At 39.9% G+C, this 24,484-nt stretch overlaps 1 protein-coding gene across 5 annotated transcripts in view; it reads right to left on the bottom strand.

The window, feature by feature from the left end:
* Window positions 1-24,484, bottom strand: part of FOXN3 (forkhead box N3) — a 215,850-nt gene that overhangs the window by 8,141 nt on the left and 183,225 nt on the right. For 3 of the 5 annotated variants that reach the window (XM_075030009.1, XM_075030010.1, XM_075030012.1), the window contains exons 5-6: window positions 21,013-21,078; window positions 9,630-9,738 (exon numbers count right to left, since the gene is read on the bottom strand). In XM_075030009.1, the coding sequence (XP_074886110.1) occupies window positions 9,630-9,738; window positions 21,013-21,078 (175 nt within the window). The remainder of the gene's footprint in view (window positions 1-9,629; window positions 9,739-21,012; window positions 21,079-24,484) is intronic. The other 2 variants (XM_075030013.1, XM_075030014.1) reach the window with 2 other exon arrangements.

Here is a 24,484-nt window from a genome sequence, read left to right as displayed (position 1 = left end):
AGCTGATTTTGCTCTAGAAGTTGTCATTTTCCCCTTTGGTTTTATGGCACTTGGTGCTCTGGGAACTATTGTAGCATGATATATTTAAAAACTAACAGTGTTCCTTTCTGCACTGGAAAGTATTAGAGCATTGCCACTGACTTTTCAATATGGAATACAATGCTTGCAAGTCTGTTAAAGGAGGGACTGACCCTGTGCAGTGCTTAATTCCTGCTGAAAAAAGGAGAGGAAGATGCTCATCACTGAGTAAAGGCATCGTCATTGCCACCTACCAGTCCACCAGCCTTGAACCCCTCTGTCAGTTAAAAAAACCAACCAAGCAAGCAAGACTGTTTAAACTATCACGTGACATACTGCTTTAAATTCCACTCTTGCCATCTTCATGCTATCACTAGAGTGCTTTTGCACACTCATGGCAGCGTTGAATTAAAACCTTTTCTTAAACACATGCACTGAACACAGATATTTCTTAAGAGGAATGGCACAGTGGCAAGCCCAGAGTATTACTGCTCTTCTACTTAAAAATGGGAAAGTGGACGTCACATCTGGTTTCTTTATAGAAGAAACAGCAGAGTATTACCCATTTCTGAAAGGTAAGGCTGAAAGGTGGAAAAAGTAAGAGTAGTATATAATTCCACAGTTCCTATTCATCTAAATGCTCTTGTCTGTAGAGCTTGCTGTGATAAGAAACAGGCTTTTGTGAACCTATGACAGGACAATGCTAGAAGGTAGCAAATTAATCAGGCATTCCAAATGTTCTTATTTACAGTATTTTCAAAGAAATGTATATAATAGAAGGCCCAGTTATTAGCAAAGAAAGCCTCTTGCCAACCTCTTTTGCTCAACAAAATTATTTTCCCCTAGATTTTTGGGTAGGTTTATGATCCATAAATTATATACAGAACCCAGAAGGAATACACAAAGCTCCTTCAATTATTAATAACTAAATGCAATGTCATTCATGATTGTGCAGCAAGCCAGCTGCATTTACCCTGTGATGGTTTGCCACTGCAGGGGTTGTCATTAGAGGATGCCAAATGCTTAAAAGAAGAAATCATCCATACTAAACTAGTTGTAAGGTGAATTTATAACCAACTCCTTAAGATCAGTCATTACAAGGAAGCATGTGATGCATTTTAAGTGACAGATTCTTCATTTTTAGGGTAAATTTACATTTAAAGATGTTAAACATTATCATAAATTAGCATAAAATTAAAGTTACTTGATTTTACTAGGCAGCTAATAGTCAGAGCAATGTGGCTCAATAAAAATCACATGCTACCAATTTTCCATTAAAAAAATAGCAATAAATTCTTGCTCCAAGGAAACAAACACAGGACAGAATAGGTGGGAACTCAAATGGGATTCCTACTGACTAGGTTATTAGTGAACAAGGCTTCTAACAGATGGGATCAAGACGCCCATTTTCCTGTTATTAGATCTACTCCTATTTCTTAAGTTTGTACTGAGAGACTATCAATAAAAGGAAAGCTACAGTTCCACGGAGCAGAGCAACCATGTGCCAAAAAGACATCCCTGATTTGCCCCACTCTTGAGTCTCTTGTGTTTGCTTTTACATAAAGGGGCTATAATTTGGATTGAAAAGCTCTGCCCATGGGACTGACTCCAGATCCCAAGCCTTTCAAAAAAGCATAAAACCAGAATGAAAGGCCTGGGGATTACAGAAGCAATGTCCTGGGGGAGTGTGTACTACTATGGGGTTAGCATCCCACAGGGAACGACTGCAAATAGGGATGATGACAAAGAAAAACAGAAGTCCACAGAAAGGTGCAAAAAAGAAATCACTTAAAAAAAATGGGAGGAAAGGAAATACCAATACACTTCAGAAGAAAGGCATCTATGGTGGAACTGGTCAGGAAATGGATAGCATTTGCATCTCAGAAAAATCTTTGGTTTTCACTTACATTTTGAAAGATTTCCAACCAGTTCTGCTTGGGGAAATAAAAAAGGAAGAGAAAGCAGGTCAAGGAGAGAATTAGCAAAGGATATTCGCAGAAATGAAAAAGTTATACAGGCAGAGTGTTTTAGGATATTCACAAGATCAAAAGTCATGTACCCTGAAAATAAATTAATCTGATTTGTATTTTGATACACAATAGCTCAAACATAAGATATGAAGAATTACTTATAGTTGATATTAGTAGATTAATAAGTTGAATAAACTAGTATCTAAACCATTCGTATTCTGCACACGCTTCTGAGACATTCTAAAGCTTTATATTGCTCTTAAACAGTCACATTCCCACTAAGAAATGAATCTGTGATCTACTTAGTTCAATCTAGATCATCAGTGGACAGAACTCCCCTGGGTTTCAGGGGACAGATTTTGGCCAGCTGAATCTATTTTTGCTCACAGTTCTGGTTGTAACTCTAACTTTGTTACTGAAACAATAATAGATTTTTAAAACAAGTGCTTGCTCTGATGTTTGGATTATTTTTAAATTACAGAGGGGATGAAAAGATATTTAAGAATTCTGTGCTTACTATAACAGTGAGGGGAAATTTATTTCAAGTAATACCTTATTTTTACCATATCTTTTTGTTCAGAACTTTATTTCAAAATTTCCAGAAACTGATGTATTTTTCACATGTTTTAAAGCAGTGGCTTGCCCTTTCAGGGGAGTCTATGGGACAGTCTCTAGAGCTTTTAATCCTACTGACATGGACCGTTTGATTTGCTTGAGGGATCTTAACCATAGTTATACAGATAAAAGTACCATGCACAGATTCTTCTTAAAATACTTTAATTTGGCTGTAGCGCAGTGACACAATCCTCAAGCACTGCAGAGGTAAGTTCGGACTTTTGAAAGCCTGACTCCATTCCCATTGTTAATGGACAGGAGTTCTGCTACTAATGCCATCAGAAGCCAGATGGGACTCAGCAGCTGGATCTCAAGTCAGTAGGGAAATAACGTCCTTTGCACAGTATTAGTGCCTCTGCCTTTCAAAGGGGTCTTCCCCAGGATGAGATGAAAATAAGTCTCTGTCGTTTTACCAAAGCCAGACATATCTTCCTTAAATTTCTCAACTAGCTTTAAAAAAAGATAGGTAATCACATTATGTTTGCAAAATGGCAAAAAGTTTTGCTGAAAAATACTTGCTGTATTCCACACCAGAGACAGGTATGGTCCTTTGATGAACAAAGCAAACCTATGTGGAGTTTAAACATCACCTTGTCTATCTCTGATCCTTCTGGATGACAGACACTGTATACCCACAGGTGACAGTTTTGGTATGTCATTGGAAAAGCTCAGTTAAAGGATATGAAGAAAGCAGTACAGGTAAGTTGGGTTTGTGGATTTTGACAGGTTCTGGGTTTGCTAAAAAAAAAAAAAACAAAACACCCAACACTTGTTTTCACTGTATAGGTAATGTAATTTCAAAGGGAAATTCAGACAGTCAGAACTTTGAGCTACAGGTTGTTGAACTGTTACTTAAAACCACTACATGCCAGCAGACAGGAGGATGAGCAAACATACGAAAAGTGGTGCTCACTTGCTGTATGATGAGATTCTATCAGGGATTATTGAGTTAAAAGTCAACAAGAACAAGTCAGCCACAGTATTGATAGCAGCTCTTACAAAGGTACTTCACAGCATAATTGTATGCAAAGGACCACAGTAAATGTGAGTCATGAACTGCCAGCAGAAAGAGCACTCTGTCAGTATCAACAGCAGATCTGAAGTTTTAGACAAATGCAGCCCTCTGGATTTTGCAAAAAAGAATAATCAAGTCAGCCAGTATTTTTGTCCTTTTAGTTACTGAAGGATTCCTTCAGCTGCCAAGGATAACTCATCCTGCCTGTTACAGGTGGGAAGGGGAATGCAATGCAACAAGGACGATTTGGGGTTTGTTAAGATGATCATGCCAGCAATAAGCAAGAACATTAAGAATATATGATCAAGAATTTATAAAAGGAAGTACCTACCAGTTCCCTTAACTAGGCAAAAATAATCATTCACAGAGAATGTAAGTATATAATTTTACTTATGCTTTGGCATCTACACTGCACATGTTACTTATGTTTGGTTTATTTAATCACTGCTTCAACGGCTGCTTCAAGGGAGGAAAAAATAAGCAAAAATAAAGCCAGCATGAGAAATAAAGTCACTATAATGAAAGCTAGGCCTGAGGAATAATCTAGTAATTGCCCTATAAATTTGAAGTAAAAATAATCATAAATAACAATCTTCCATCTTCGAATAAAGTTAGGCACAAAACTCATTCTTGTCACACCCCAATGATCAGAAGTGGTACAAGGAACTGCGGCATTAATTGCAGGAGAACAGGTATTTTAAAATCTACTCACGATGAAGTAGGGAAGTAGGTAAGGTTTGTTAGTGTCGCATTTTGGGGTGTTCTATTAGTTTTCTGTTGGTTTTTTTTGGTTTTTTGTTGTTGTTGTTGTTTTGTTGTTGTTGGTTTTTTTTTCAGAATAAAGGAAGAGCAGTAGCTCTGCCAGTGCAGATGCACTTGTTTTCCCTAGGAAAATGAACATTTTGTCTTGGAAACTTGAATGGAAAATTTTTTACTTAGGGAAATTCCCTGGGAAGCTTGTGTTTGCAATTTACAGATAATTGTGAAATTCCTTGAGAAGCTACAAATGTTTGATGAGAAAGGAAAACTCAAAAAAAGGGGGAAAAAACCCAAGTAATTTCCCATTAATTTTTATTTTTAACCTGCAATAATTTAAAAACCCAAAGTACTTCCAACAAACACTATCAAAAGTAATTTAACCTATTACCTAAGTATAAGTGGCATATAAAGAAGTTTTCCCTAAGTTTTCAGCTAGCCTGAAACAATAGCTTGGATTCATTCTAGGGAAATATGAGCTAACAAAGGCAGTTAAGCAATGAAGTCTATGCTATCCTCCATCCTGACATTTCTGACGCACTGACAAACAAAGACAATAGCAAATCCAGCCAAAGCATCTTTACTGGGACTGGCTTTGCTTAGCTCTTCACAAATCCTAAAGGTTTTACATGCTCCTTAAGGTTTCCCACTAAGGTAGCTGCAAACTCTTTCATCCCTTTTTCACCTCCATCTCATGTGCATTTCCTGGCTCCTGTTACGGGATGGGGTTTTCATTTGGCCTTCTCATCAGAACAGGCCACTGAACAGGCCATTAAGCCTTGTTGGTCGGGTGTAACAGCACCTTAATCCGGGCAAAAAATTGGGGAAGCATGGCCTACGCAGTACAAAGTGCACTGAAGACCACAGCTTCATAAACCCTGGATTCCCTGGGAGCCCATCTGAACGCTGTTCTGGCCTCTGTAGCAGTGAACATTTGGGGCAGAGGAAAAGAAAAAAAGGCCTAATACATAAAAATTACCAAGGATATTTTGTAAAACATCTTTTGCAGAATAACCTGGACCAAATTACAAGGCCTGTGCCACACAGTTGGTGAGATTCTCTGTGGGGTGAAATTCCACCAACCTCACTTCAGTGCATTTTCCCACCTCAGGTAGATGAGGCTTAGGCTCAGTAGGTCTACTGTAGGACGTGGACAGGATGTGGACATAGACACAAACCACTCAGGCACTATGGATAACCGAAGAAAAGCACAAACATCACAGTGGAGGCTGTCTGCTGAACGTACTGAAACTGTAGTTCAAACAGATCTAATTTTATATCAGCTTCCAAGCTTCTGCTCCTCCAAAGGCTTGGTGTAACTGGTAACACCTTACCCATGTGGAAGGTGATTATATATGATAGAGCTTCTTGCACCTTGCCAAGATGCAGGTCGGCAGATGCATTGGCCACTTTGATAGAGACTGTGCCTACTGAAGTGGACACAGAAGTCCTCCTAAGTAAACATTTAAAAGGTATTTTCCAATGGATGTACATAGTAGGACCAAGAGCTCACCTTCTCAAAGCACAACCAACTCCTTGCTGCATGTAAGGCACTACTGACTTTGCTTGCTTTCATTCAATACCTTTGTAAGTCAGTATTTTCTTTTCTACATATCCAGACTATCACTGCATTTGCTTTTAGATTCTCTCAGGGAACTGTATGGGGATATGGTCTGCCAAAAATATTTATGATGGATCTCATGTTAGAGACATGCTACACGCTGTGCAGCTTTGAAGCGTTATTTTCCCCTGCTGTCTTTGGGTGGGTCTCAGACTTGTCAGCCGCAACATGGAAAATATGGATGGTAAACAAGCTAAAAGTGGTGTGAATAAAGTAAATAAAAAGCTACTGTCAAAACACATCCAGTTATGCTCTGCTGTGGAGATTTAACACCAGAGGATGATTTTCAAAGTAAAAATAGTGTGGGATGCCTTTTCCATTTGTAGATTAGTTTGGAACGAAAGGCCTATTTGTGCAATTTAAGCCAAATGCACTACAACATAATGATGCTCTCCTCAATTGCTATTCTTTATTCATGGAAAGTGGTAGATTTGTTGTGTTTGTTAAATACTTTTCAGTAGTTTTTTTTAATCCAAACTACTAAATTCAATCGTACTTTATTTCATATATAAAAAATAAAGTAATTACATGTAATTACATGGGAACAGCAACACATCGATACCTTGTGCAGGAACAAAATACGCTAATACATTCAGTCACATTGTTGAAGAAGAATAGCACAGTAAACTTTCCAACTGATGGGAGCTAACACACCAGAAATCACAGATTTCAGCATCTTCGTCCAGTGTTATGGTTTTGGCCTCCTTTCTGAATAACAGATAGTCAAAACACTCCACCTAATTACAACTGCAAATTTAACACAAGACAAAATTTTTTGTTACTCTTTTGTGACACTAATGGCAGTCTGGACAATAGGAAGACACACTGCAAGTTATTCACATGCAGTTTGGGGGACAACAAAACCAAAGACCATTAAGATATTGACGAAATAAACATGAAATGAAATAAAGAGCTCAGACAGCAAGAAGTGCCAGCAGAAGACCAGCACCTTACAGAAGAAGATATAACTCCCACATATGGTAACTAAAGAAAACCAGGTAAGGGGTTTAATTTATTATGCAAGGATCCACTACCAAGAAAATACTAAGTTTCCTACATGAATGGTGAAAATCACCTTTTTTAGGCCTTTCATTTAGAGCACTGAAGGAACTCTTCTCAAGAAAATATACATTTGAGTAAAAACTTTTTGGGAAGAGCTGTCTGGCTTTTCAATATATAGGCAGAGGCACACAATTTCTGCAGATAACTCTAACAGGAGACCTCACCACCTCCTGTGGCTGCCCAGCAGATCTCCTTCCTGGTGAAAGCTGGAAGGAGAAATCAACTTTCCTGCACCTGAACAGGTCTAAAAACATCCCCTGCCAGCCCGACTGGAGCATCTCCTCCATGCAGGAATGACAGCTCTGTGTGAGCAGTACTCCTACTCTTAACTGCAACAGGAGAAGGCTGCACGGATGCCGTGGTAAATTCCTCCTGCTGCACACGATAAGCAGAATTTATTCTCATGAGATGCCATGAAAGCCTGACATGACAGTTCCTATTTAGCCCTGTGTATCTGAGGAGAGGGGTAAGCACCAAGAAACAGGGTGTCATTTTTACAGTAACTGATAACAGAAGTATCCAGTCTGGAGAGGACCAGATGATGTTCTAAAGAGGCATCATGCATCCAGACTGACCCTCCTCCTAAAGAAATCCTGAATCTTAATCTCCCTGAGAGAAACAAGACAAAACTGCCTGCTGAACTTGCTCTACTGCAGAGTCCCCTAACTTCTTAAAAGCTTTCAAAGCCTCTTCTTCCCCCTGCCCCCCTTACAAGAATTAGAAGAGGGGATACTGCAGGAGCTCTTAAATATAAGCAGACATCATGCAGACCAGGAATATATTCATAGCAAGCTATTTCTAATACTGCCTAAGGCTGGAGAAGAGAACAAAAAGAATTAGAAATGTCTGCATTAACTAATTATAAATGCTTTTCTCTGAGACAGAGCAAAAAGAACATAAGCAAGGGAAGAGGTAAAATCCCTAATTTCCCAAATCTACATTAGCAAGTAGCTGGTAAAGATCCTGTTCTACCTGCTGGAAAAAAACATGAGAATTAGTCCTCAGAAAACATATAAAATTTAACTATAGACAGCCTTACGGCATAGCAATTTGAGGATGTCTACACAAAAGGAAGTTTTCAAGTGGCCTGGAAGGAAAAACAGTTCTATCTCCTCCTTGAGTCAACCCCGATTTTGAAACAGGGTCTAAGCAGGAAATGCAGATAAACTCAAGAGAGAATATTCTGACCACTATGTCTGCCATTTAATTTTGACACCTCATAAAAATTATATATAATTAACGATCCAGTAGTCCCACAGCTCTGCAATCCCCACTAGAGCAGAATACAAGTGCTGGCTAAAGCCAGTGGCAAAGCTACTGAAGACAGTTGACCTCACTGCTAGCAAGGCCATACTGTGGTAAAATGAGATGGAGAGGAACTCTGCAGGCTTCTGAAGGATGACCCTCAGGGTTGCACCTCTTCAGTGTAGCAAATGTGAAAACCAGCTGAAACAGTTGCCCATCAAAAAATATGGATTTTGTTCCAATTAGTGTCTTCCCCTCTATGCATTTTAAGCACCAAGAGTATATGAATGTCATAGGTTCTCTCTCCCCGCCCCCTCCCTCCATTTATTGGATGGAAATACTGCGCGCCCAAAGGGCTAGACACCGATTCTGAAAAGAGATGAAAAAAATAAAGAGCAAATGGGAAAAAAATCCCAAGTAAATAAAAATGGAGTAAGTAGCTATCAAGATACTTTATTTCACTGCCTTGCAGCCATTTACTGAGATCAGAGGGTGTAATTTCAACAGCCCAGCGAAGCAGGGTCAGCACTAATTATGAAACCCCACCCAGAATACCCAACTGCCTGAGCTGAAATAGCTTTTGCAGATACTGAGAGTTCTGAAAGAGAAGGGCACTGGCAGCACAGTTGACCAAATTAATCTCTGTTGTGACTGACTGAAAATGGAGCTACACCTGAGGCAAATTGTTCTTCCACCAATAAACCACCACTGCTTTAAGTAAAGCAAATCACTGAACCACAGTTCTTATTGTCATCACTAGATGTCTCTTACTGCCCTGCTTTCTGAAAGAGTTGAATATCTTCAAACAACGTTTTACCCTTGAATATTCATTTCAGTATAACCTTGAAATAGAAACTGTAGTGAAACAAACTGCCTCACGAAGACCGAAGTTAATAACAAAGTGACAACGACGTGTTTAGATATCTTTCAGAATTTGCTTTAATATTACTGTTATTCTTCTCACTGGTATTTAATCCAGGAAAAGGTCTTTAGGAAAAGGGAGCAAGGGAGGAGCAGGAAAAAGCATTTGCACTTAGAAAAACAGGTCACTGTAGGAGGTTCTCACCATAAACGGCCTGCAATTTGCTAGTGAAAATAAAAGTGCTTTTTACAAACCAGTGTGCAACAGACAGATATGCTATGACTATCTTGCAAAGAATGATAACCCAAGAATTTTAGGTGGCAGAGTTTTATTTCATTTAGAACCTCTGAAGTATTAGCAAGCAGCAAAGTATCTGTTGACCAGAGCTTACATATACATATACTTTTACATTCTCTGCAAAATACCAATTTATTTCATGAAGATCCTGCAATGAGCCACACTTACCTTACTGCAACAGCCATGCTTCCTATAGGGTTGATTGGCAATGGCCTGGCTCCAGGAAATATTCCTCTACTCAGAACTCGAGCTCCATTTTGTATCACTCCCGGAGAAACTAAAAAAAAAAAAAGAAAACCAACAAAAAAAGAACATTTTTTCTTTTAAAGGAAAAGTTAGAAAAATGTAGGAGCAAAATGTGGAACCTAAGCTTTTCAATGAATTGAGAAAATATTAGAGAGGCTTGTGTAGTACACTGCTTACCTTGAACTTCTCAGCCTCAACTCTTGTGAATGCCATGCTATTTCCAATGCTATTTTCATGGCAAAAAAATTAACAGCAACCAATGATAACATAGCTTGTGGAAGCCACTGCCTGACGTAGTTGCTGCAGATCATTCCTTGTACAACCGAATCACTTTTGTTTTGTAATTGTCGTCCTGCTGGGAATGCACGTGCTTAGAGTCAAAACCAGCTATGAGTGTAGATGTAACTATTTCGTCTACAAGAAGAAACAACGACCCTTTACAGATAAACAGAATATAAGCAATTCACTGCAAGAACGTAGGTCATAGCTTTTTATCATCCCAGCTTACTTTCTGAGCAGCAACCTCTTGGCCTCTGTCTCCTGCAAAATATTAACTACAAATGTGTATTTACCAGGAAGGGGAAGAGAAGAGGCTAAAAAAGCATTAGCTCCATACCACTAAGTAGCCCCTCTCTCTTGCCACCAATGACCTCTGTCACCCAGCCTGACAGCAGTCACGCGCCTCCAGCACACGGCCGGGTCACAGCCGAGCCTCCCTCATCCAACGCGGCGCACTGATGCCGCTGACACGCAACTGCGTAGGTACTGGCCACTACAGATGAGAGATTTTCACTGGGGCCTTTTAACTTGGCTGTACATCAACAACTGCGGCTCTGGCCAAAAAAGATTTTAACCTACAACCGAGTACTTCTCTACTATCCAGGCATGTTTCTGTGTGCTGCTCAGCCTAGGGCAGCCAACCCCCCAACTGAAGGAATAGCAGAGGAAGCACTACAAAGGCACCGCCAAAGGAGGAGTCTGTCCTTAGCAGGTCCTCGGCATTTTCCTCCTCCACTGTGGGATGCAGGACTACTGAACACAGTTCTTATCCTAGGCACTTACTAGGGACTTATGCGTAATGCCATTTGTTTGCACAGCTATTATGTCCCTTCAGGTTGGAACAGTAACCTCCAACACCCTCAATCTGAACTAGCTTCTTTAACGTCCACAGCTAGCCAGTATGCTCATGTTTTCTTTACTCTAAGTCATCAAACCATAACTTCCCCCGATGGGGAATGTCCAAAAAGAGAACAATTATCATAACTCTGGGTGTATTATTTTTAAACATACAGATATTATATAAATACATATAAGTTAAATGTAAACCATATCACTTTATGTACACCTACAGAATTTTATTTTTAAACACATTACACGGAGACTAGAAAAGTCATTCAGCCTAAGAATCAACGCATACACTTTACATGTCCAACTTCAAATGCTCACACCTGAAAATATTAGTGTACTCTGAGGCAGAGAAATATGGGCTCAGAAGTACATTATTTCTAAGCTGCTGAGGTACACTTCAACTTCCTATCAACACCAAGCCAGATCCACACCTCCCTTCCTGCTATCCTGATGCTCGCCTTGCTTCACTCCTGACCACACAGATTAGTTCTAGGAAAATAACCTTCTTTCTCCTGCTGGTGAGAGAACATCACCCCCCTCATCATATCCTGTCACTGCGTTATACCCACCCTTGCTTTTGAGCACCTCTGAAGAATAGGTCATTTCTATTTAGGTGCTTAAGTACAGCCTCAAATAGCTAAAATCACAGAACCTACTTTATAACAACTAGGGTCAGGTTTCAATGATCAAAATAATTTAAAAATTGCTATTGATACTTCACTACTTTGTGCACTTTTCCTTCAGCACTAGATTATGAGAAATCAGTCAAATCTGTTTCACTCAGGGGACACTATCAGGCTTTCAGTGCTCTGATATTTGGGTTTCTAGATACTGTAGAAAAATGTTATCTTGCTAAAAACTCCAAAATCTGAATTTCTTGTTACATTTGTTTCAAAGATGGCCAAAATACCAGTGTCATAAAAGAAAAGCAGTCTGCTCAAGGATATGGCTAAACTAAAATGCACAGGTAACAGGTAAACTCAAAGTAACAGATAAACCTGCTAAATATAAAAAGATCTATAAAAAGGCATCATTTCCAATGGGCTTGGTTTTTCCAACAGGCTTTTAAGCAGGACAGATTTTGTACTGCACTACATACTACAGTTTCTCTACATACACAAAGTCCCGTTAAAAGAAATGAACCACAAGTTTTGACCAAGAAAGATTTGGGAATTTTCTCTTTACTCCGATACCAACCATAGAGTTTTATACTGAAATGAAACATTTATGCATACACACAGAGCCATGTGTCAGTTAGCTATGGATGTTGCCTAAATATATACACATACAAAACTTCAAAGCAACCACACTGACAGTTCTACTGCAAAAAGAGAGCAACAGGCTCCTTGATACCCAAACTCTTCTTTCCTTGGTTACCTCATTATCCTGATCTGTTGGCAGAGTTAGCTGATGCTTATCTTATCCTTTCTCCTCTCCTACCCTCTCTTTCTGCCTGATTGACAACTCCCATTGCTTCTTTTAAAAATCCTGTTCACTTCCCCACCACTTCTCTAAAAATACTCTCATCTTTCCTTCTTTACCTTCTCAGTTTCCTTTTTTCCTGCACTCCTATAGATACAAAATACACTGCTAAGTCTCATAGCTTAGACTTTCTATATATTGACACCCCCACTTGAACCCATCCTCCATCTTCCTCAACCCTTTGCAGCACACAATAGGTGTGCTATTCAGAAACACCCTCTTCGAAAGCTTCGCCTTTAAAAACATCCCCCCATCAATACACACTCTCCACATCTTCCCTTCAGGGATTAACAACTGTTTAAAAAAAACCCAACAAAACAGTAGATGTTTGCTGTCCTCTGAAAATATCCCCAAAGAGACAACTTGGTACCTATTCCTGCCTATGAAATTCACCTCAATTATGTCTTGTCTGTTGAGCGTGCCACCACTCACTGAAAGGCTTCAATAGGACTATTCATGCCAGAAGGGGCCTTAACTTTTCTCTGAAGTACACCACCGCTCTGTATATTGAAATCACCACTCAGAATTCAGTAACTATTTCAGCTTGCAACAGCAGTGTTATTGCTACTGATTTTTTTGTTTCCCACATCTCTGAATTATGATGCAGCAATACCACTACAACACTAGTTAAGTTATGCAGACAGACAAACAGAAAGGTTGTATGCAAGGGGTCAAATGAAGAAGGACACTGGGTGTATCCTTTCAGTAAACATCTGGAACCATAATGGAAAAAAAAAAACCAACCCACCACAACTTGCTGGTAAATTGGTTTCTCTAGTATTCTAAACCCAAAATGAAAAGCAGGATCAAACTAATTCAATGGTAGAAGTTATTAATTTCTAGTTATCCACGTAACCAATGTACCACTGTAAGACTGTTCTCTATTGCTCACACATCTCTACTTACAGCATTTAAAGCATCAATACCCATCCTTCCCAAAATGACACTAATTACTTTATTTTTAAAAAATCTATGTATATAAACTGCTAATACATTGTGCCTGCTACCCAGACACTTTCCCTGCCTTCGTGCAGGCTGTATGAAGATGGCTACTTATTACCCAAGGAATTATTTTCACATGTTGGTACTTTTGAAGGGTTGTGGATTATTTACTGGAAAATATGTGGTGCTTTTATTCCAAAGATACATGCCTTACAAGCTTTAATTATGTTTCAAAACCATACTTTGAGGTGAGGTATTTATATTTTAGATTGAAGATTCAAGGTGTGGAGGTAAGATAATTTACTCTAAGCCATATCATCAATCAGCACCAGTCTGGACTAACACCTTACAGTCCAGACTCCTCTTTTCTAATGCTTCTTTAACCAACAGTACAGGCAGGTTACAGGGTTCCCAATTCCTAGGCAGAAGTGTGAAATGTAATTTACACCTTTTCTGTGCAAGTGCCAAGAGACATTTATGTCTGAGAAACTCAGCTCAAGAAAACATGCAAAAAGATTTGTGCATCTCTTTGATAAAGGTTTCTTCTTTCACAAAATGTTCTTAGTGAAATGCAGAGTCTTGAAACAACAAAATCATTATTCACCTTTCAGCTTTCATCACTCATCACTGCTATGTTTTCAAGGAGGCATTGGATCTCGTTCTGCTCTCAGGAAGCTTAAACCCAGGAAATACTTCCACTGGAGTAGAGTTAAACTGTGTACAGAGAATCTGCCCCTGATCTGCTGCATGAACGGGGAAATGATTTTTGGATCTTATGCTGCTCTGGTGGAATTCCGCAAGCTGGGTAGGATCTGCTGTCATTTCAAGTCTCTACCAGCTAACTGCTGAGAGAAGCAATGCATCCAATGTAAAAAATCAAGACTGCATCCCTGAAATTCTGCAAGGGGGAAAATAATCGGTCTTTTGTAGCAAACTTTCACATTACTGTTTAACAGACAATGAACTGAATGCCATGTGGGAGAACATACTGTAATCTGAATCCATCGAAACACTATGTTCAGATAGTGTTAGAAATACCCAACAGAAGCCCTCAAAAATCCAGTGTTGTTTTGTAGCCTGTACTCAGCCTCTGGAGGTGGAAAATAAGTAGAAGGCCACATGATCACTCCACAGCCAGTGCAGGACTGTTTTAATTCAGAGCATGGTTTTGTGTGCACATTAGCTGAGTAGAATATCCCAAACTATGGACTTCTTTCATTACAACCCTTGACAGACTGCATCCATAATCTCTTACTTGCAAGCATGCGTGCGGGGAAAGCAAACTTCCTCCATCCAGCTGAGCTAACAACCTCATCCAAGACCTTTGCAACAATCAAAACTATGTTAGACTGGGTCCTTCGCTGAAGATTTGATTGTGTAACACACAATAGAGCAATTTGTCAAAAATGAAATGGAAAAGAAGGAGAAAATACTCAATGGATAGAGTCACCAAACACCCCAACAGCTCACTAAATAAGGAAACCAACTTCCTGCTTAAATGTTGGCATGTGGAAGTTAAGTGAAATACCAGCGCTGAGAGTGATTTGTTGTAAATCAAGAAAATTAAAAAGAAATGGGTAACAAACATGTCTTTATGTCATCTAGGAAACAAGCGTACAGTTCATTAAACTGTCTAGCTCAAGGTAGCCAACATTTAGACTAGTGAGGAAGACTGAATAATATTTATTGAAAACAAACTTTAAAAAAGTAGAATATTAGAGTATGAAGGTATCCTGTAGGGACAGACTGGTTCTCTGCCTCTTCTGTCATCATGTGGCACATGCATTTATCTCAGGGCTGTCTTCCTTGACCCATCTCTTGTAGCACAGAAGAAATCATTATAGACAAGAGATACTGAGTTTCTGCTAATATCTGTCAGCTTCAGCTTCTTTCTGCCAATCTCTCTTCCAGGACAGTGTTCAGCAGAATACTTTATCTCAGGCTGCAAGAACTGAAAATAGAAAATTGCTAATGATGTATAATCAATGGGACATCAGAAGTTGCCAAAAGCAACTGTTATCTGCCAAATGTGTAACTTTATTCACTTCAACTCTCTTATCCCAGGCATAAATTTGATGCCATCTGCCTAACTTCTATTTTATTGCTCAAGGACAATTTTACAGCTCTTAAACTCCATAGTCTGTAGTCCTAACAAACTGCAAATCAAGAATACATCCAACAAGCCTTTTACTCTAAACAAAAATTTGGGGGTGGGGTGGGGGGTGGAAGAAGTGTATCCTGATAAACCTATCACACTCATACCTTGTCTAAGGACATTTAATAAAAATAATTCAATCTTCTGTGTTATTTTTTGTGCAAGCAGAAAACCACAGCAAGCCATTCTTCATTTTGGCGATGCTGGAACTGCTCAACAACAAACTAAACCATGGTGCTAAATAAAAATATGAGGAGCAAGGAGAAAGAAGTAGAAAGTATTTTGTAAAAGTAAGTTTTCTTCCCAATTCTGTTTCCTCACTTCAATGACTTGGTACTGAAACACTGAAGTAAAAACAAACAAACAAACAAACAAAACCCCAAAAATTCTCCTTAACAGAAGTTGAGGATCCCATTCCCCCCAAAATCCCAGCAACCAGAAGGGAAAGTTTATACCCTATGAAAATGTCTTTTCCTAATTTCCAATTTTCACTTTGATACAGAAACCATGACAGTCAGAAAAAATAGCTTTATGAAACATTTTACAGTCAACGATTTATCATTTTCTGATATAAAAAGTTAGGCTAGAAGCTGTCTAATAAGTTACGGTAAGTGACTTGTCCACAAGCAGTACAAACAGAACATTACAGTTATTGAGTTTCATATACAATAAAAATGTCCCAAGAAAACAGCATGTTCTATCTGATCCTATCTGGAGGACTTCTGTCTGTTATTAAGGCAATTTTAGATCAATTTTTTGTCTTAATTTTGTCTTGCATTAGCTTAAAAAGCAAATTTCATCAGGATACAATTTTAGAAGTGTAGAGGTACAGTATTAGTAGATCTCTTTAGGGAATTTCTTCTCCTGCCAAATTTAAAATACATGTATCTATTCTGGGTTTTATATGCTTTGAGACAAAGATTAATGAAGATTTCCAAACTAGAGAGACATTGATCTCACCACTGGAAAGCCTGCTTTTTAAGAAGCACCCAGCAAAACTCCATGGCCATATCTTCCCAAACATCTCTACCAGAGCATTTTGGTCTCCCGTAAGGAACCACCCATAAAACCAGTGTTGCAAAGTCTCCTGAAGGCCACCACTTTCCAGCTAACCTGGGTGCGTAGTGGTGAGCAGTATCAAAAAGAGAAAACGGACGTTCAGAGCTGAGGACTCTCAGTTTCCTGGTTTCTACCCAAACCCTTTCTGTGAGCACTGTTTATAGCTGTTTGCACTATTAAACTTCAGCCTGAGCAATGTACTTACATTTGTGTGCGATTCCCAAATTATATAGCAATGGGCAAAGGACTACTCATGAATTTGAAGCTATGTATAATATCGCTGAGTCAGGACCTTCTTGAATTAAATCAAGATTTCCAGTATAATCACTTTGACGGCAGTGTTGTTTCACTAGCAGTAGCAGTAATACACTACACGCGCTCCCTTCTGACTGGTCCTTCCCTCAGAGCAAATGGTTCCAAGTTCAGAATGACCTCACCAACTAAGAAGGTACTGCTACTTAAAATGCTTACAGTGACTTGAATCTCAGGAAGTCCAAACACATTGCAAAACCACCAAAAACAATTCCATCTTATTCATGGCAAAACACAATGTTTTGGAAAGACTAAATGACATGCCCAGGATGACACACTCTTGAGAGTCAGGAACGCTACACTGAGTGACAGCTGGTAACATTTCCTTTCAAAACACTGGTAAGAATTGAAGTACTGAAAATCTTAGCAATTGTACAAAACTAATCCACGGGCTTCACTGAGTTAGTCGCCATGACTTCTAAACTGAGCTTTACCATTTGTTCACTCTCTCCTTTTCCTCTGTCCTCTCTGTGAATTAGATTCCCATCAGGGAAAACAGGCCCAGAAATTTGATGAAACTTGCCCAAGATGGACCAGCCAGTACCCAGTTCACTGCAGGTCAAAATACAGTTTTCAATGCAACTCATGTATTTTGGAATTAATATTCATGTACTGGCTACTAATAAAATCCAAAGTGTTCGTAACTTGTGATAGCTGCTGTTTCTTTTTAAACGTAATCAATCCATACAAAACTTGATGAAATACAAGGACTTCCATAAACTGAAGCAAAAAAAGTATTAAAACCATGTTCCTACATGCCCATAGCATATCACAGTATCTTTCATGCTTTATTCTTGGTGCCAGCTGGATTGTATGTTTCAGTAGAGTCTTGCACAGAGCTGGGTATTTTCAGCTTCTTCCTTTAGTTACAACCTAGAAATATTTGGTCTGGGAAGATACTGCAAAGTGTTAATATTCTAGAAATTGATTTCTGATGTCAACACCCCAACTATAATTGCATTATTTCCAACCTTTAGTGACAATGGGAACAACCAATTTCATGAGTCTATAAAGTAAAACCTGCACAAACACAAATAATCCTAATAATGGTGTTTTACTCTTTCATTCTGCCGTATTATTTTCTTCCATGAAAACTAAAGCATGGGGTGATTGGGGTAAATGGTAAGCAATGTTTGTGCCAGCTCAGACACCATTTCAAGATTTCATATAAAAGCAAAAGCTGATTTTAAAATTCATGTGTGGTTGTTAGTAGTGTTTCACACATGGGTATGGAATTTTAAATGGTCATTTAAAACCATAAAGCCAATTAATCAATCTGTTACAAAGCAGGAACAGTTTACTTTGGATTTTCTAATGCCACTGAGATGGGATTCTTTTCTGACAGACTGTATTAGAAGAATAAATTTTAATAAGACTTTGAGTGATGGCTGTAAGTAACTTCATCCTAAAGATGCTTTTAGCACCCACATTGCCTAAACGAGCACAGATTTTTATCCTGCTTGAAAGGTAGCTTTTAATCCAAGAAGATGCCTTCAAAGTCAAAAACCAACACATGTAACCATCCACACAAACATGAATCCAGACTCTGTCACAATCTGCTCTGGAGGTATCCACATTTCACAACGATGGTTAAGTGTTTGTAGGACAGGCGAAGGCATTAATGGACCAGAGTTTTGAACTTTCTGACTTGTCAAGTTGTTATACCATGAAATGACACTCAGGATCCGCCTCCATCTGACCATCTTTGTTGTGGAAGTAACTGACACACTCGGAGTCAGAGTCTCAGACCAAAAGGGTGTTTTCAGTCAGGTATTAACACCTTTGGCCAAACTGTAAATTACGTCTGTCCCTCTTCAAACCACTTCCAGGCAAGCTTGTCTTCAGAAGATGGGGCATTTTGCAGCCCTGATGGCTTGAGCACATCCTTGACACCACAGTCTGATATGATCAACAGAACTCTGAATCTTCAAGGGATCAAATGGTACCAGCATGCTTACTGCCCTGATCATTCACAGCTTGATTTACAGACCACTGTCGTCACTGACAAAGCAGAGAATGAACTGTGAGCTTCTAGACGATGCTCAGCATTGCGATGCAACTTTTATAGCCCAATTGCCTTTTATTTGAAAACTAATTTTAAATGTGATTTTTCATGTAATTGTTTCTCAATATGCAGTAGTAATTAATTTGCTTTAAGTTGCCTGAGATTTTCCTAACCTGGTAGATAAGTAAGATCCAACTGCAATTCATAAGACAGGCTGATTTACTACCTCAGGTATCCATTCACACACACACACAAATGTTTCTCCTTCGTAATTTAGAGCACTTCTCAGGAGGTTACAATAAAAACTTCGGCCCTTCCCTCGTGGCACCAGCCAATTCTACCCAATATGTGGAAGGATTCATGAAGTTCTGAGCAGACCCTACATTTAAGTTTAAAGGCATAGAGGAAGACCTTGTTACTTCCAGAAATCAAGGAGGGAGCAATGTGAATGAGGAGCCACCTTTCTGTTTTCATCTTCCTCTCACTTTTGACATCCCGACACAACAGCCCACTGGGAAGGTGACATGGGGGGAGAGATATGGCAAACTCGTAGAAGGCTAGAACTTCCTTCCTCAGAGCAACCTCTACAAACTAAAATAGCAATAAGCCATTTGCCAACCTGCAAGCTATGATCTCTATGAAGTGACAGTGCCCAAGTCTCCAAATCACTTCCATGCAAACACCTGCAATGCTGGCACACATGAGTATGTGATAAAAATCTGCAGTGTGTTTAGTACACGCAGCTTACTATAGATCTCCTCCCTTTCCTGTGTGCAATATTCTGCTCTCCAGTTCCTCCAGGAGTTCAGATTATGCTGCGTTTTCCCCATCCTTTTCTGTGCACATACTGCTTCATGTGTCCTCTCTCTCACATACCCTTTTAACTCTGCACTTTCATTCTACTCCAACTTCTCTTCCCTTTTTCTCTGCCCCACAAATATGGCTTCTTTGAATTTCTGATCCTTTGAAGATCTCTCATTTTATTCTTCCCACTAAGCCCAATGATAACCTCCTCTCCCCAATAAAATTTTTTCCTTTTTCCTACCTACACATTGCTAGGATTGCTCACCCTTTTACCATGCATAGTCCCTGAAGGCTGTTTAGGAGAGGAGGACAAGGACCACTCTTGGCTCCTTCCGGAACGGACAGTTTCTTGGTACATTGCGCTCTACCCGAGAGGCGCTTCTCAAGAGGCATTTCTCTGGCAGGGTCACAAAGCAGGCTGACAATAGCTTGCCTTGGCTGCACAGGAAATGCTTTGATGGTAATTGACTCTCTTCCCCAGGCAGAGTATCAAAGTGCGAATCAAGGCTTCCCCTGGAATTTGGATTTGGTTGCCTGAGCTAGAACAATAGTGGTGATGCTAGACAGGCTTGATAATGGCTTCTATTTTAACTTCTGCCTTTATTTTTTAGAGCTGCCTGTCACTTGGCATTACTACCATGCTTGCTGACCAGCGATATGTTTGTTTTCTTGTACTCCCTGCTTTTGTGCAGTTGTATTCCTCTACGGATTCCTCTAATACCTTCACTGCAAGCTCTGTGGGGCAGGATGATGCCTGCACTATTTGCACAGCCCAGTACAGTGGGGGCCAAGGCCCCTTCAGAGCTCTGTTAATACACAGCATCAAAACCTTGGGCCTGGTCACAGAACAAGGAGGACAGTATTGGCAGGAAATGAGACCTTTCCTTGCTCCCCGGAGCCTGCCTACTGCCTTGCATCAGACAGAGCAAAAAAGCAAAATGGGCAGGATGCGTGCAAGGAAGGAGTTGAAACAGTGCCCAAGTGAAAGGAAAGTATCCAGATGGCTGTGGTAACTCGCACGATGGGAGTCAAATCAAAACAAAATGAAAACAAAACCATATGCCATGTACCCTTCGCTCTCTTGCTCTCTTTCTCTCCCTGCCTTTCTCCTGGCTGTTGCCCCAGGTCTTTCTATCAGTGCGGATAATAGTATGTTACTCAGTTATGTGTATGTCATGAATAACAATAACCCCTCTTTTACATTAGAGATCACGGATTACTATTATTCATGTAACAAATAATGTAATACGGACCACAAAATTACACTCATGTAAGGGTCAAGGAAGTGTAAGGGTCTACAAGGGAAGTTGAAGTCCTTCATTAAATCCTTCTTTTTATCTGGTACGCTGTATACTTATAAAAGAGAGTATTAACTTTACACGTCTATGTTGCTATATGCTATAGAAATATCTACTCACAACCTGCTTGTATCTCAGGGGGAGTATTCAAAAGCATCATGGCAGTGGCAGCATCAATGTCAGGATCTGGAAAAATCAACCAATAAATACATTATTTACAACTGGGCTAATCTTCTTGCCCCCGTTGCTAAACTATAGGTTCAACCAAATCTCTGCAGTAAAAAGGTATAAGCGTTCATTATTCAGAGGGCTTGTTGATCACACATTGAATTTACCCCCAAACTTGCATGTGATCCCATTGCTACTATTAAGTAGAGCGCAGTGGTGAGTGTCACCAAACCATACTTCTGTGTGCATGATACCTTTGCTGTTAGCCTCATGAATTTGCTGTTTAATTCTGTGAAGAGTATTTAGATTTCATTACAAAGGATCTGTGAAAGCAGGTGCAACACCACAATTTGGAAGCAACACACAGGGATGAGCTGATGGTGGAGTGGCAAAGCGTAAGGAACACCTAGACCTGAGCAAGTACAGAAGATGACACTCGGTCATTTCGATTTGTCGATAAGGATTTTAGCGGTTTGAGAGACTGTTGGAAGCCAAACAGCTATAATTAAGGGAAAAATATAAAAAAGAAACGAGCATTTCATTGAAGCACCAACTTATTTGCATCCTCATCCATTGTCACTTTAATATAACCAAAATCATCGGCTGGCTGCTGTTATTCTTAAATTGGTTTCTGAATCCATCATGAACAGTCACTTGACAGATGGTAAGTTATAGAGACAGAACAAAATATGATCCTTTTATAACTATATTCACTGGCTTCACACACAGCAGCTCGGCTGCTATGGAAATGTAGGTAGCTATGACAACAGTAAACAACCCCACAACGGCCACTGAATAAGCTGAAAAGAACATCTGCCCCAGCAAAGCGTCCCAGCTGCCCTGGGGCGCAACTTGCTAATCGTGCAGTGATGCCCTGTGACAGAGAAAGCCGCCTATGCCATGTCCAAATAAATGAAGTGTGCAATTGAAGCAGACATAAAAACGCACACCCTGGCCGACTGCTGCCTCTGTGCTGCTAAACTGAATGACTAATGAGTATGTATTTGTTGTTTGGTTTGTTTTTTTTTTTTTTTTCCAGCTTGTCAGTATTTATACTAAATTACATACCAAAAAATTCAATTTACTGCTAATAGCTCCATAGCACTTTATTTTGGCTATTATGTCAGAAAATTACTTTTCACTGTTAAAAGTATATGTGTATTGCACCTTTATATATTTCAAATCTATTTCCAGTAATGTGATGTGGTATAAAGTCCTGCAATTTATTAACAATACAAAAGACAGAGAGGATTTCAATATCTGCTTAAGGAAAATAGAAATTCACTTGACCAATTAAGGAAAAAAAAAGGAATTTTTTATTAGTTTAAGTATGTAGTATTTTTCTGTGAATAGCTGGAAACACACTTCTAATGGCTACTCTATTATTTAATTGCTGTAACAGTAAAGAGAGCAACAGTGTAGCAGGTGTAAAACTAAAGTTGAAGCAGCAGCAGACTAAATTAGTATAAAAGCTACTCTCACACTGGAAAGCAGGTGCCTGTCTGTCTCCTGGACAGGTCAGCACATCCTTTTCCAAAAGTCACCAGGAGACTCCTCAGAAAAGCAGCTTTACCAGCTTATGGTCATCTTCAGGTTTGAAGGTACACCAAAAGCAGTATTCCTGCTGTGAGCATCTATGCTGAAAGTGCCATTTCCAAATAGCTTCACTCCCAAACACGTGCCATGTTGCAGGACTGGGTCCACACAGCACATAGCCCACAGCCCATGTGGCAAGAGTTTCCCTTTAGTCAAAGTGAAGAGGGATAATCTATCTAACATTAAAAAGCACGACAAAGAGCAAAGAAGCCTGAGAAATAAAGCAAACCGAACCAGAATTCTTCCATCCCTTTCATACCATAAAATCAGGAGATTGTTAGACGTTGTATTTACTGTATCATAATCCATACAGCCAACTTCAGCATTCATTTGTTGGCTGTTCCTAAATTGTGTTTTCTTGTTTTACTTTAAAGAAGAACCCACCACTGGGTAACATTGTAACATAATGTTAATTTTGCTGTTGAAAGAATAAAAGGACACAACCACAAAAAAAACACATTTCCTGCTGACTTCGGGTTTTGCTTGTGTAACAAACTCTGTGCTTTGAGATAAAATTGATGCAACCAGTTTATCTTGAAAGGTGCATTCTTAGCCTTCGGACCACTAATGGTACCACCATGTTTCTGTAATGACTTCATGACACCAACACGAGCTGTTTACAACACATGACTGCATCCACAGCAGCTGTTTTCCAAAGCACAACCATGATTCAAGCCCATCCACGCCTGCTATGCTGTCTCCAGCTCTGTTTCTCTTGCTCTGTTCTTGAAGAAACCAGACAACTATTCCATAATGCCTTGGCAGAGGTAAGAGGGCTTGGAGACATGGACCCAGGGTGGTGTCAGTAGGACCGAGGACAACGTGCTTTGGGTTGTCCTTCTGCGGAGATCAAAGAAAAAGGTAGAGGGACTGGCCGCACAAGGAAGACAAGGGCCAAGGGCCAGCAGTCAGAGACCACACAAAGAGGTACAGAAGCAACATCCAAGGCCGGTTCATTCTTGCACAGCATTTACGCTCACAATTTGGAGGTGTTCTCCTGAGAAGGATGTCAAGAAGAAGAGCCAAGAAGTAGTCATGAGGAGCAGCACTGAAGGCAGGCGAATGAAGGGCGCCTTTCCTTGGACTGGCATTTCTCGCTTAGGCTCCTGGTACCCACCAGCGCCCACCCGCTGACGGCCCGTTCCCCACGGCTGGCGTCTTCGTGAAGTCTCTTCCATGCGGATCCTCTCACTTCTAGCAGTAAGGGCTGATCTCGCGTGGCAGCCCAACCAGCTTGGTAACTGGATCCTCTCCTTTCTACCTGTCTGTCTGTGCTCGTGAAGCTGTGGATTTCATAACTGAGATCTCTGCCCTGCCTGAAGTCTGCGATCAACACAAAAGCTCCTGAAGTTATTAACAGTGGGTGGTTAGTGAAAAATGATTGCAGGAACATCTTTCCCTAGGAAACCAGTTAAAAATAACTACATACAAAGTTTCGGAATTTGGAAAATTAAGTATTTAAATGAATGCCTTCCGGTTTCTTTTTGCTAATTAAAGTGGTGAATTGACGGCATGCACAAACTGTACATTTGTTTTTTGCTAGTGGAAAGTAGAAGATGCCCAACTTTCCCAGTGGAAGAGGAAAGCAAGGAACAACAAAGAAAAGGAAGGATTGTGGGTGTTGTACAACAAAGGAAGAGTACATCAAAGTCTCAACAGGCAACATCGGAGAGTGACAAAAAAATAGTGACAAAAATTGCCAGCAGCCACAGCTCTCTCCCTAACAGATGACTGCTGTCTACACACTCAGTGCTTCACGCTACAATCTGAAGTTTCAGTGCTTGGTCCCTCATCCACCAAGTGTCCTTTGCCAGGGTATCGGAAAGGA

The sequence above is a fragment of the Buteo buteo genome, chromosome 6 (genome assembly GCF_964188355.1).
Source record: "Buteo buteo chromosome 6, bButBut1.hap1.1, whole genome shotgun sequence".
Taxonomy (NCBI): Eukaryota; Metazoa; Chordata; class Aves; order Accipitriformes; family Accipitridae; genus Buteo; species Buteo buteo.
This window is presented reverse-complemented; position numbering and strand designations above follow the sequence as displayed.